The following is a 15,091-nucleotide window of genomic DNA, read 5'->3' on the forward strand; positions in this document are numbered from 1 at the left end:
AAAACACACCTGAAAATTTAGTGTTTATTTATACACCTAAGAATATTCTTATGTACCAACACTAATTTGCTTTTCAAAGTTGTCATCTATCCCAGGCCTAGATGATGTCACATTTGTGTCCAGTGTGTCCAGTGTCACAAATGGATCACAATCTGAAACTACTTCAGAGTTGTCACAGGTAAGTATTTAAATGGCAAGAAGTATGAGCAAATCTTCTTGGTTGAACCTGATAGACCTAGGTAGCAGGTTGAAAGAGAAAAGTTAAATAAAAATGTTAAACTTTTAATAGTAAGATTATAAAATAGAAAATGTAGTTTGAGGAGGAAAAAAGTAAGCTGTTAATTTTTTTGTTTTTTCTTTTTAACATAGGATACTTTTTTATTCTATTAGGTTAGGATATCTTCTTTTTTATTTTTAAATTATAATTATTAACACATGTTAATTGTACAATTAATGAGTTTACTGTGTTGTGTTATTTTGAGGGACTTCCAGGTTAATATTTGCTTTGCCTGTAAAAAAGAAAATCAGTCAATACAGGACTAGGAAGAATCTTGAATATAATTTTTTTTTCAAATTCAGTATGGAAATGTTCCTGAGTTCTTTTAAGAAATGCACTTTTAAGTGTTTTATAAATTATAAAAATTTTAAACAGAAATGGAATAATACAATGAATACTCAAATGCTCATTTCCTAAATTCACCAGTTAAGATTTTATCACAATTGCTTTATTTTTTTTGTTATTTGCTGAAATGAATCCCACACATCATGTCCCTTTACCCCTCTATGATTCCTTGACCATCTCTGAAAAATTTTACCTTTTTTTTTTTTTTTTTTTGTACCAGTGGCACTTAACCACTGAGCCACATTCCGAGTTACTTTTTTTTTTTTTTAAATATATTTTATTTTTGATTCAGGGCCTCACTTAGTTACTTAGGGCCCAACTAAATAGCTGAAGCTGGCTTTGAACTCATAATTTTCAGCCTCGCCTGGGATTACAGGCGTGCACCACTATGCCCAGCAAATTTTGACAAAATTTTCTTTACATAACATTTTACTTAATTCCTCTGTTCTACTTTATCATACAAAATACAATTAACAATAATTCCTGGCATTCATCTTCTGCCACCTAACTAATGAATCAATCTACTTTTTTCATTTGTTTGTTTGTTCTGGGGATTGCACCCAGGAGCACTTAACCACTGAGCTATATGCCCAGTCTTTTTTGTTGTTTTTTTGAGACAGGATCTTGCTAAGTTGCTGAGGCTGACTTCAAATTTCCCAACCTCCTGCCTCAGCCTTCTAGGTTGCTGAGATTACAGATGTGAGCCACTATCCCCTATTATCCCCTATCAAAACCTTACTTTTTAACAAGACTCTTAGGTGATTTGTAGCTCTTAAATTTTGAGAGGTACTTTTCACAGGGTATTGTTTAGATCATGATGGTGTTGATAATAATGTTAATAGCTAATAAAGGATGCTCATTGTATATCCAAGCATGCTTAAGTGCTTTTCAAAATTAACTCAGGCCTCACAAGAGACCTATAAAATATAAATACTATCAATCCTGTGTACTCATGGGTTTTGTATCTAACTACAGATTGAAAGTATTTTAAATATTACATCTATACTGAACATGTATGGAGTTTTTTCTTGTCATTATTCCCTCAACATCACAATAATTATTTACATGACATTTACATTGTATTAGATATTATAATTAATATGTTAAAGTATACTGGAGTGTGTATATAGTTTATAGGCAAATGCTGTGTCATTTTATATAAGCGACTGGAAGATTCATGTATTTTATTATCATCAGTCATCCCGGGACCAGTTTCTCACAAATACTGAAGGACAGTCCTACTTTACAGGATTACACAAAGTTTGAGTACTTAGGGCAAATGATAATGTAAGAGCTAGAATTTTTACTCAGGAAGTCTGGTGCCAAGAGTCCTAGCTCTTACCTGCTACACTGTACTATAACTAGTACTGTATTTAATCCATTGAACACATTAATGTGTGCTACAAGGCCCTGTGAGATGAGCCATTATATTTAGATAGGCTGTGTGCTAGGGAAATGGATTAGATGATCATTTACTTAACAATTAGATATTAGAAAATTTAGCCTTCATTTAATTAATATAATAAGTTTCATTATGTGCGCTGGAATATAAATATAACATTTAAGAGGAGATCCAACTGTTGTACAGAAGTTTAACTTTGTAAGTTTTCTCAATTAAATGTAGGCCACTTTTTTTCCTAAAGGAAGGCATCTATAAAGAATATGAAGAAAGTATTTCCAATTTACCCAATAGTCACTCTTTGGTGGTTAGAGTTGTTATATGTTTATTTGATATTTTTAAATCGTATCTGTCTATCTTTGAATGTTAATTTTCCAGGTGCTATTATGAATGCAATATGTAATATGTATTTTAGAACTTTTATACAGTTGTGTGTTGGTCCTTGCCTATTTAAAAAAATTTTTTTAGTTGTTGATAGAACTTTATTTTTATTTATTTATATGTGGTGCTGAGAATCAAACCCAGTGCCTCACACATGCTAGGCAAGCGGTCTACCACTAAGCTGCCGGTCCTTGCCTATTTAAGGTTCTAAATCATTACCAACAATCACAGCTGCATTTCAGTAATCACCTGTTATCTCTCTCACAATTTTATTCTAAAATCGTATAATAATTATTTTAGAGGATTTACAAACTTCTGTTGGCTTCCTGGATTTAAAAAATTATGAAGTTTTGTGTTCAGCATGCTTTTCTCCTGTACTAAGGATGAACCCAGGGCCTCACACATGGCAAGTTCTCTACCACTAAGCTACATCCCCAACCCATTTTAAATTTTACTTCGAGGCAGGGTTTGACTAAGTTTCCCAGGCTGGCCTTGAACTTGTGATCCTCCCAAGTTGTTGGGGTTACAGGCATGTGCCACTGCACCTGACTGTTCAGCATGTTTTTAATATTAAAATCAACTTCTTTTTTCTTCTTCATTGTTATTAATTGATATATTTTATGTGAAATATTTTGAAATGGTCTTAAATTTTGCTTTATATACTTTCCATTTTATTATAATCAACTCAGTTATCAGATAAAGGATAATTATGCACTTAAAAATCATCCGTTTATCACCATCTATAATCTATATATGAGTCAAAGACCCAAGGATTGGATTATGATTTTTCTTCAACTTTAATTTCATGGTTCAGCTCTTATTGTTCACAAAAGACATCAGCTATACAGATTGGAATTAATTTAAGAATAAAATGAAGGATAGTTGAGAGACAGGATAGAGGACTTAATAAGTCATTCATGTAGCAAATGTGTAAGACATTACTTAATTAAACCTTGTTGAGGCCTTGATTATTGAGCAAAAGTTAACAACTGAGAGTTGAAAACTGGCTGAAATGTACTTCTCCTTTGCTCCATTCTGCTATGAGAGTTTGTTTTCCATAAAATTTAAAAAACCTTGAATCTTATTTTTAATTTTTTTATTCAATTAACAGCATTTTGGATTTTTTGTATTTAATTGTATTACAAATGAATACATATATGTATACCCACACTCACTTTTATAATGTTCTAAATATATTTTAAATATAATGGGAGAAACCTAAAGGATGTTTGGATTTTTTATTTGCTTCAGAGTTCTTGACAGGTTCAGTTTATATTTGAAATATCTGTGGAAAGCCTTAAGATATTCAAATTTTTAAGAATATGAAAATTAAAAAATATTGATTTATCTACATTTTAGTATATTTATAGAGACTTAAAAATGATTTCATTTGTTAAAGAAATTCCTCCCAACACTTATATGCTGATACTCAGTGAGAGTCACAAAAGTAACTTACTTTAAGTGTTCAGTTTGAAAGAAAAAATCAAGTACAGTAAACAGGTAGTCAGCCCTGTGCTTAGAGATGATGAGGGTCTGCTGTGGTCAAGCTTCAGTTAATATAATATCCTGTGAAGTGAGCACGGCCTGTAGGACAAAAGCATCCTTGTATAAAGGACCATTCCCCAGTATTTCTCATTGTAAAAAGTATTTAATCTTATCCATTCTGTGGACATTGTTGCCATTGATAATAGTATTTCCATCTATAACTGAAATATACAAAAACAAATAATTTTGTCTGAGAAGCTGAGTTTTCTCCCACAAAATCTCTACGCATTGCTTTCTAAAAAATTTAGAAGTCACGTACCCTCAGAATAAGATAATTTAATAAATGAGGAGTTTCAATAGTACAGATCATAGCTACCTAGGAAATTAATTCACTGTTAGAGTTGAACAATTGAGAGATCAAATAGTTTTACTAGCTTCATCTAAAGTATAATATATCCACCTATAATTCATGTTTTATGTCAACACCCTGGGGACAAGTAAATGAGGATTAAAATTTTTTAAATGCCATGAATATACTTTTTAATTTTAAGGAATACTGTATTGTTGATATTAAATGTAGCTTCCTCTGAAGTCATATTTAAGTGTTTATAGATATTTAAAAATATATCCCATAATTAAATTATTGGTATTTAAATTTAGGAATATTCTTTCTAATATTTATTGCCTTATAATTATAAAAAGAAACATCCCTTTTAAGTAACATGATAGACCCCTTTTGTGAATTGTCTAAAGATTTACACAAAATACTCTCTACAGCAGAACAGTACACAAGACTCTGGACCACAGGAAAGTGAAGTATCATCAGAAAATATCTTAACTGTAGCCAAGGATCCAAGATATGCCAGATATCTCAAAATGGTTCAAGTGGTAAGCTAATTTGGTCTGTCTTCTCTGTCTAGCAGCCTCATTATAAATTCTTAAGCCTGGAGGTTTCATTGTTATTTTTTCAATCTGAGCAAACTGCTAAACTGAGTGACCAAATTTTTTAGTCTCTCAGTTCTATCCTATTTTAATTAATACCCTGGAAAAAAAGTAACGAGAAATCAAATCTTTCTCATTGAAACTGATTACACTACAAATTAACATAGTTTAAATATAAACTTATGTAATTATTTCTGCTTTACACAGTTTCACTGCAAAACTTGGATGTATCAGAAAGAAAAGGAAGTAGACTATTCATTTGTTAAATCTTATGACTAGCTTAATTTATGCTAGCATAAATAATTTTTTAAATGTATTTTATTCTGATGTTTATCTATCAATGATTTGGTTTATAGGAAAGGCTTTTAGCCATGTAAGGTAATGTTTTTATATATGACTTCAGAATTCTTATATATATTTTTAAGAGAAAATAACATGGTATGATAGAAAAAATATTTGCAATTGTCTGTAGTAGCCGAAGTTAATTTTTTTTATGCCTGTAGAAAAGTCCTACTGCCACTGGTTGAAAGAATGCCATTTTTCTGTTAACTATAAAAATTAATGCTTTTATAACATTCTGTTATCAAGCAAAAGAAGTACTAATACCAAAGGCTAAATACAGATTTGTTAAGCCATCCATGGCATTATTTATCACCAAAATAATTTAAAAGCAAATATATCTCTTAGCCAGAAAGAACATATTGGCTAATTTAGAAACCAAAATGAGGGTAAAGAAAGTACATTTACTTTGTGTAGTGGAAGAAGTAGATTTGTCGCTTTTAGAATTTTCATTGACAGTCAATAGCCTGGGCTCTAGATTTCAGAACAAAATAGATTTGGGGATGAAAATATACATAGTTCTTTACTTAGTAAAAATAAAGCAGAGTCAGTTTGATTATGAATAATGAATACATTTTTAAAGCTAGAACCCAAGAAAACCTAAGCTTAAAAGATAGACTGTTAAAAACTGTGTGGCTCTCAAACAAGAGAAAAAGTTTCAAAAAGTGACTCACAAAACATAGAGTAATCAGTCTAAAATGGGAAATGGAAATATCTATTTGGTATCTACAAGGATGACCAGAAATCTTTTGAGAAAGGCTGTGTTTTCTGTTATACAGAAGGTTCCCACTTCTCTACAGTTTCACTTTCCAGTTTCAGTTAACCATAGTCAACCTCCATATGAAAATATTAGAAATACTTTATAAGTTTTCAATCTCATGCCTTTCTGATGCCATCCCACCTTGAGTGTGAATCATTCCTTTGCTCAGCTGTATGTACTATCTGCATGTTGGTGAATTTGTGGGTGTCTTGGTTATCAGATCAATTTGTTGCAGTATTGCAGTGCTTATATGCAATGCATCCACCGGGGGTCTCATAGACCCACAGATAAGGGTGGATTATCACTATTCATTTATTCTACAGATATTTATCAAATACTTACTTGAAGTTACTATGTTAGGTATTGTGTAGACCTACTTAGTTAAGATTCTCAGACCCACTTGCAGTTTTTACTTTTGTTATTTATTAAACAAGTTCTGTTGCTTTCCAGTGTGTGTGTGTATGTGTATGTGTGTGTGTTTATAAGATGACCCTTTATACACTCATTTTTCTACTGGAGATGATGTGGAGAAAAAGGAACAATTTTGTACTGTTTGGGATTTTAAATTAGAGCAACCACTGTGGAAATTGGTATGGAGGTTCCTTAAAAAACTATGTATGAACCACCACATGACCCATCTATACCATTCCTTGGTATTTATCCTAAAAAATTAAAGTCACATACTATAGTGATACATATGCATATCCATGTTTATAATAGCACAGTTCACAATACCCAAATTAATGGAACTAGCCTAGATGTCCATCAATAGAGGAATAAATAGAAAAAATGTGGTAAATATGCACAATGTAATTTTATTCATCCATAAAGAAGAATGAAATTGTCATTTGCAGGGAAATGGATGAAACTTGAAACCATTATGTTAAGTGAAATAAGCCAGACTCAGAAGGTCAAGGGTCATATGTTTTCTCTCAAGTGGAAGCTTAGAGAGGAAAAAGGAAAAGAAAGGTGGGATGGGTGGGGAATCTCATGAAAATCAAAGGGAGATCAATAGAGGAAAGTGTCCAAGAGGTGGAGAAGAGGTAGGGAAGAAGTGCTGGGGAGTGATAATTGGTCAAATTTATATTGTTATGTTGTGTACATATGAGTATATAGCAACAAATTCCATCATTATGTCCAACTATAATGCACCAATAAAAATGTGTAAAGAAAAAAAATGTGTATCAACAAAAAAGTAAAAACTCATTTTTCTAATCATATGGCTTATCATTCCACTAGGAATAAAATCCAAAGTCTTTTACAGGCCTAAGAGATAGGTTTTCCTACCATTTAGCTACCCTTTACCTTACTTTTTAAATTTTTAAAATTCTTTTTGGATATACATAACATTAGAGAGTATATTTTGACATATTATACCTATGTGGAATACAACTTCCCATTCTTATGGTTGTATGCAATGTGGAGTTATACTGGTCATGTATTCATATGTGAACATAGGAAAATTACGACTGATTTATTCTACTGTCTTTCTTATTTCCATCCCACTTCCCTTCCCTTCATTCCCCTTTGTCTAATCCAAAGAACTTCTATTCTTCCCCCCTCCCCCCTTATTGTGTGTTGGCATCTACATATCAGAGAAAACATTCGGCCTTTGGTTTGGGGGGATTGTATTATTTCACTTAGTATCATATTCTCCAGTTTTATCCATTTACCAACAAATGCCATAATTTCATTTTTATGGTTGAATAATATTCCATATCCTTTACCTTTCTGATTTCATATCCTCACTCTGTTCTAGCCTTCCTGGCCTCCTTAATGTTCCTTGAATAAATGGCATTTTCCTATCTGGGTGCCTTTGTATCAGCTGTTTTCTCTGCTGGAAACACTTTTCCCCAAATATCATCATTATTTGCCCTTCCTTCAATTCTTTATTCAAATATTAGCTTCTAAGTGAGGTCTTAGTCGGCCATCATACTTCAAATTACACTGTCTTCTGGTCCTATTCCCTTTACACCTTCCCTGATATGGTTTTCAGAATGAGAAACTTCTAAAATACGTGTTCCTGGGCTCTGCTCTTAGATTTTCTGGAGTTGTAACATGGATCTAGACCATATGCAAAAGAAAAAGATCATCTGAGTAAAACATGCTTAAAAATATTTTAAACTGTATAAATACCATTAAATTTTTCATTTAAAAACATTTAAGAAAATTTTAGTTTTATTAAAAACAAACTCTCTCTAGTGGTACTTGAAATCTCTGTCCTTTTGGCTAGTATTCTTGAGTCTGAGTGGGGATTCAATTTTATCTGCCTTAGACTTTTCCTGTTTTTAGCCAGATTTTCCTATTTTAATCTCTTTGCCTCCCTCCAGCCTTTGGTCAGGGTATTTTTATACCCTAAACATTTCCAGGGTTCTGGAGTTACTACTTCTTCACGGTGTCTCCCTGTGCAGGCACGTGGACTCAGCCTTCATCTGCTATGCCAGGTCATCATTCTTCTGTCTGCTTTTACTTTTTATACATTTGGTTCATATATACCTCTTAATCATTCAAGTTGGAGGTTGTGTTCTATTTCTAAGTGTTTGGGGCTGATTATCAAGGAGAATGGGGGAAGCAATATCTTTACACTGCCATCCTAAAACTGGAAGTTCATCCAAGTTAAATTTAATTTTATTGTTTTTAGTTTATTGTGCCAACCTGTATCCCAGAATCTTATTACCCAACTTTTTATTTCCTAGTGCTCCCTGTCCTGAATTCCATTGTTCAGTCAGACAAAACCACAAATCTTTCCCCATGTAAGCAACTCTATGCTTTTCCATCTCTGAATCTAGTTTTCCCTTCTCTTGATTATTACATGTCCACATTTTACTCATCTAACATGTTATGATGAATGCTTCTATGAAATCATCCCAGATTCGGAACCCACCCACATAAAGAGAACCATATTGACCTGTCCAACCACTGGTTCTATATTTATTAAGGTATTTGTTACTTTAGGTTTTTTCTATAATTATTTTTGCATATTTTAATCTCCCCAGTCAAAATAATAACCCTAAGAGGAAGAACACTGTCTTGATTAATCTTTTTTAGCCAGAAAGGTACTCCATAAGTATGTTTCAGTGGATTATGTAGTCTTACATACCAAGTCTCCTTCCAGGCTTTGTGTCACCTGAAAGAGTATAAATATATTTTTCTTCAAGTTATTGATTTTAAATGTTTTATAGGACCAAACCAAGAATAGATCAAGTAGATGTCTCCCTTAAAGTTAACATGAATCTGCTAATCATTATTCTTTGGGTTATGATTATTAAGCAACATATAAATACATTGTTTCTCCTGTTTCTTAAGTGTATCATGAGTGACTTGTCAAAACCAAAACTGGAAAAACAGATGACAGTACCACTTGCTTTAACCTCACAGAAGTGGAGTCTAATTAGAGACTCATGATGCTGGGTGAGGTGGTGCATGTCTATAATTGTAGGAGCTCTAGAGGCTGAAGCAGGAGGATCACAAGTTCAAAACCAACCTCAGCAATTTATCAAGGCCCTAAGCAACTCTGTCTCTAAATTAAAAAAAAAAAAAGACATGAAAAGGACTGGAGATGTGGCTCAGTGGTTCCCCCCCCCCCGGGTTCAATCCCTGGCATCAAAAAAAAAAAAGAGAGAGAGAGAGAGAGAGACCCATTATAATCCATACCATTGATTCAATCCATGTTTCCCCATTCACATAGAAGAATCTAAATAGTCTTTTGTGTCTATACTCCAGGATGGTGGTATACCTTCTAACCATTTGTTTCTAATGCCAAGTTTGGTTCAAGTTCTTGAGTATGATGAAGAACAAACAGTAATCAGAGAGTTATAAAGATAAACAAATTTGACTGCTGGCCCTAAGAAGGAATCTAACTCCAGATCATTCTAGAGAGTATCATCTTTACAAATTGCCTTGTCATTAGTGAAAAGTGTATTGCTTTCCCTGAAAGATTGCAGATTTCATTGAAATTCCCAATTTTTCTCAACTTCAGAAAGTGACCAAGATTTCTCTTTCATATCTACTACTTAAAATTTAGTTTAAGGGGGCAGAGGTTGTAGCTCAGGGATAGAGTGCTTGCCTAGCATGCATAAGGCACTGGGTTTGATCCTCAGCACCACATAAAAAAATAAATAAATAAAATAAACATATTGTGTCCATTTACAACTTTAAAAAATATATTTTTAAAAAATTTAATTAGTTGTTACCGTAGAAAAAGACATACCAGAATAGTGAGTTCTACATTGTCTGTTGATATGATTTTGAGTAATTACTTCCCATTGTATATATTATCATAGGTTATTGAAGCTGAGTTTTAGAAGCCTTCTTTGCATTTGTTAGGAAATTGTATTATCAAAAAGAAGGGCAGCTTGGTCTCAAAAAACAGAACCTGTCTTTAAGGAAAAAATCACTTATTTATACTAACAATATAAAAATCTATTCCTGAGACCCTAAAAATCATCATCTCTGTAGCATCAAAAAGGAATTAGCAGTGCTAAAGGTTTGTTACCTCCAAGGGACACTACTATGATTAATTTCTTTTTTGGTGCCTAATTTATATTCTTTTCATTTAAAAATATGAGTTTCTCCTTAGGTACACCTATAATTCTATCTATACTGCTTCTTATCTTTTTCCAAAGGGTAATATTCTTCCACTTATTTGCATCTTGGTACCACCTAGCCCTTCAACAATCTTGTAATCTTTTCCACATCCTTCCTGAATTATTCTGTAGAACCATTTCATCCTCTTGAATAACAGAGTACAAAAGTATATCTCAAGCCCTTTGAGCTTTTTCTCTAATATAAAAGGCTTAAATATGCAGATCATCTAGGTGTAGTGGTCATTGACTATAGATAGAAAGACATGGAAAGTTCTTCAGATTACAAAGACTTTTTTTTTAAAATGTTTAGGTTTCCTCCTTATATGAGGATGAACTAGAATCTTCGGGGGCTTTCTCCTTAAGCATCGTGAAAATTTTCTCTTCCTTGGTTCTAGCTTCCTCCTAGAATGTCTTGTTTTCATAGTTGTTCTGTCTCACTTATACTTATAAATCTATTTTGGAGTCTAATAATTTAAACCATACAATTAATATAAGCCCCTTTAATTTTCACTTGCCTAACAAGTACCAATTCATAGAGCAATAAGCAATACTTTGCTTTTTGGTCTCCATGCCTTTTTTTTTGTTGCACCTGGATTACTGCCATTTGTGAGACATAAGAATGATGACAGTTCCAGAAAGTAGTTGTCAGGGAGACAGTTTGAATGCCTAGGAGTGTACTTAAATCTTTACTCTGTACTTCTGAAATGCAATATGCTATAGTTTCTGTGCTTTATCATTCTTTGTATGACCATGCTCAGTTCATGTCACCTCTCAAGCCTTAGTTTCCTTACACACATGAACTCTGAAGTTCCTTCTATATTCATGGTCTATTAATTGATCCTCAGATTTGGATCTTGTTATTAATGAAAGTTCCTGGAACACCTGTTGGCATTTTCTGATCTTTTTTTTCCTTTTTAAGCAAGTTTTACACAAGATTTTTCACTGAGTAATACTGTTGTGTTCCAAATGTGGCAGATAATTGATTCTGATTTAATGTTTGTTGTCATAATAGTGCAGCACAAGCCTTTACTAAATTACATATTGCTTTTATAACTTAACTGGAATTGTGTACATAGATCACTTTTCCAACAATTCTCCCCTTTTTACTGGCAGAGCTTGGTGAATCCTTTGCCAGTAATAAATTGTGCATTGGGAAAGTCCAACTTCCACATTAAGAAGCTAATGACTTGTATTTTTTGAAATCATATTTGCCAAACCGGTCTCTTCGGACACTTAGACTTTTTTAAAGCTCTATTTTCTTTGGCTTGCTTAAAATGTGAATTGAATAATCTCTTTGGTTCTGGTGGTTCTGATGCATCTGTTGCCAGCAGTGGATATTGGCCTGAGGAAATGTGCTTCCATTACCTAAGGACACAGAGGCTCCAAATGATTATTAAAGATGTTCATCAAGAAGTTATGCACCTTGGAACTGGTGAAACAATCAAGCATGAAGTAGAGTGCTCTTTAGATATCAAGCAAGATGTAATTACTGTAAGAGTAAAGTCCTTTTATTTTTTTTATTATGACTAGAATATGACTTTTCTATGGCTTAGAAAACTCCAAAGTAGGTTCCTTGTCATCAATCAATGTATAGTCAAAAGGAGGAGCTACTGGTTCATATATAATCATAACTGTGACAAATACTGTTACAGATTGAGTTTAACAACTATGTTATTTCTTTTTTCGTTTTCAGCAATGTTATGTGTATGTAATAATATGTGTTTCATTTCTTTTATAATGCCTGAAGTTTATGAATCAACGCCAAGGTCAATGCTTTTCTAATACATGAGGATTTGGAGACTTGAAGATGAAAGTATATATCAAATGACTTGATTTTCTATACATATGAATGTAGATAAAGATGCAAATGAACATTTGTCTGTTTAATAATTTCATTAGCTTACTTTGAAAATTGAAAAGAAAATTTTATTCTTTCCATCAACTAAATGGTTCACCAGGTCTATTTGACTTTAAGTGAAAAAAAATACAAAGCTTAGCAGAACGGTAAGAATAGTTAACTGTGAGTTGGCATAAATGAAACTCCAGTGACCTCCAAAAATTATCCCTCCTTCCTCTGTATTCTGTTTTATATTAAGTGCAAGAAAGTTTAGGTAAAGCTTTCCTGTAAGTAGAAAACTCTATAGTTAGCCATCTGCAGTGTTACCTATGCTTTTGCCATGGCCTGCCTATCCAGAAAAACTAGAATCAAGAGAACGTTTTGACAAAGGACCATAAAAATTAGTTATTCTCTGCTGCAGTCAGTGAACTGTACTCTACAGAAACCATGTGTGAAGAATTATTATACCAGTTTTACAAATCATGATTTTTAAAATCATTTTGGCTACCTTTTTAATCCTCTGCATGTTGCCTTGAAAGTTAGGGAGCCCAGAACAGGTCACAGTCTCAACAAATTTAATCTTAGGTTTAATTTAAATAATTTATTTGCCCTTTTATGTATCTGCTTATTATTTTAAAAAAAATATTTTAAGTGTTTGTTAGCAATAAACAATTATACTGATTTTAAGTTCAGATTTTAAATTCTTGCTTTTTTCTTGTATGTGATAACAATAGAAGATGGTAGAAAGTACTTACCATATAGTTATTTGGCAGGTATACTAAATGTTGTTGTCCATATTTATTAGGTAATATCATATGTGCTTCCAAAACTACTTTTTTACTATAACTATTTTTGTTTATGGTGCCTAAAGTCTCTGGAAAATACATTTTGAATTGTGAACCATAGTATATATTTGAAGAATAGTCACCTATCGACAAACTGGTGTTCTTACACAAATGCTAGTCTCTGTTAGAACTGTAGATGGATATTTGGCTACTGTACACTTAAGCTCTTTGGTTTTTTGTTGTTGTTGTTGTTTGCACTATATAATTAAAAATTAATTTTAGTGAGAAATAATTTTAAAGGCGAGTAAATAAAACACAAGAAAAAATTAAAATGTAAAATAATCTTTAAAAAATAACTGATAAGGTGGGGCTGGGGCTGGGGCTCAATGGCAGAGCACTTGCCTACCATGTGTGAGGCACTGGATTCAATCTTTAGCATCACATACAAAAATAAATAAAAATAAAGGCATGCTGCCCATCTACAAAAAAATAAATAATTAAAAATTTTAAAAAATTAAAAAAACTGATAAGATAATAAATTTAGGATACTAAATTTGTCAAAGCACGTTTTCTTTAGTATAAAAGTGTGTTTGATGAGAATATATTTCTTCAGGAACTTGTTATCCAGATCATAGTTTTGTATCACTGGTATTATAGTAAAATAATTTAGATAATAGAATAAATCAGATATAACTTTCCTATGTTCATATATGAATACATGACCAGTGTAACTCCACATCATGTCCTATCACAAGAATGAGAAGTTATATTCCATTTATGTATGGTATGTCAAAACACATTGTACTGTCATGCATAACTAAAAAATAAAAAAAAATAATTTAGATAATGTGTAGGATGGCTTTTCTTCAGTACTTCTTTTAAGCCAAAATGTTTTGTTTGTAATTTTAGTTTTATTTTTCTAGTTTTCTATAAAATTACTTCATCTGCCTTAAATTCACCATAATGTTATACATCTGTCCCCACAAAAAAATAAAGACACAGAGTACAAGCAAGCAAACACCTAAGAGGGAACTTGTAGAAGATTAGCTTATGATAGTTTTAAATTACACAGGAAGTCCTTTAAATTGCACATAAACTGGTAACAAATGAACAGTACTGGCAGAAAAATATTTTTACATTGGATTCCATATCTTTCATTCCAAATCATTTAAACAAATCTTTGGAAGTTGTGACAAAAGGAACAGCACTCTACTATTAGAGTTCCTAAGGCGGCTCCTGAGGATATGCAGTAGCAATAGCAGTTGTTATGCTTGCTGAAATGCGTGGTATAGTTTTTAAACTCTAATCCAAAATTTATTTTTTAGCTATTCATCTTTGATTTCTCAGTGTCTTTCTCTCCTTTACCACTGAACATCTGTCAGAAATAAGAAGGAAAGGAATCTTATATAAAATTAGTCCAAATTGGTGAGGAAGAAATAATAACCATTTAAATATAAGTAGTCACTTTCTTAGATTTTATTTTTTTATTTATTGAGCATAAACATGTAGGATTTATTCAAGTGAGAAGAAAAGAGAACAGAATTCCCTGCAAGAGTAAGAGGGGACCCCATAGGCATTGCCCTTCTTAGGTTTACTCTTATTAGAAGTATCGAGCTTTTCACCTTTACTATTAATTTTTTTTTTTTTTGGTCTAAGATTGTGGCTAATTAATGAGGGAGAAAGAAAGAGTAAACACTATAATAAGGAAGCAGGCTTACCTCAGGAGAGAGAAATGCCTGAGGGGTTTCAGAGGCCTTGAGCTTGAGGAAGGCATTTTTAGTACCATATGCCCCCAACTCAGGCTTTATTTATTTATTTATTTATTTATTTATTTAATTTATTTATTTTGCAATTCTGATGATTGAACTTAGGACACTCTACCACAGAACCACATGCCTAGCCCTTTTTATTTTTTATCAAGATAAACTCTCACTTAGTCAATGAGGCTGGACTCT

The 15,091-nt window shown here is 32.4% G+C and overlaps 1 protein-coding gene across 2 annotated transcripts in view; it reads left to right on the plus strand.

Annotated features, from left to right (window-relative positions):
- Window positions 1-15,091, plus strand: part of Washc3 (WASH complex subunit 3) — a 47,652-nt gene that overhangs the window by 10,705 nt on the left and 21,856 nt on the right. The window contains exons 4-5 of one of the 2 annotated variants that reach the window (XM_026397987.2): window positions 80-178; window positions 4,665-4,775. In XM_026397987.2, the coding sequence (XP_026253772.1) occupies window positions 80-178; window positions 4,665-4,775 (210 nt within the window). The remainder of the gene's footprint in view (window positions 1-79; window positions 179-4,664; window positions 4,776-15,091) is intronic. The other variant, XM_026397996.2, reaches the window with a different exon arrangement.

This window comes from Urocitellus parryii, chromosome 5 (genome assembly GCF_045843805.1).
Source record: "Urocitellus parryii isolate mUroPar1 chromosome 5, mUroPar1.hap1, whole genome shotgun sequence".
Taxonomy (NCBI): Eukaryota; Metazoa; Chordata; class Mammalia; order Rodentia; family Sciuridae; genus Urocitellus; species Urocitellus parryii.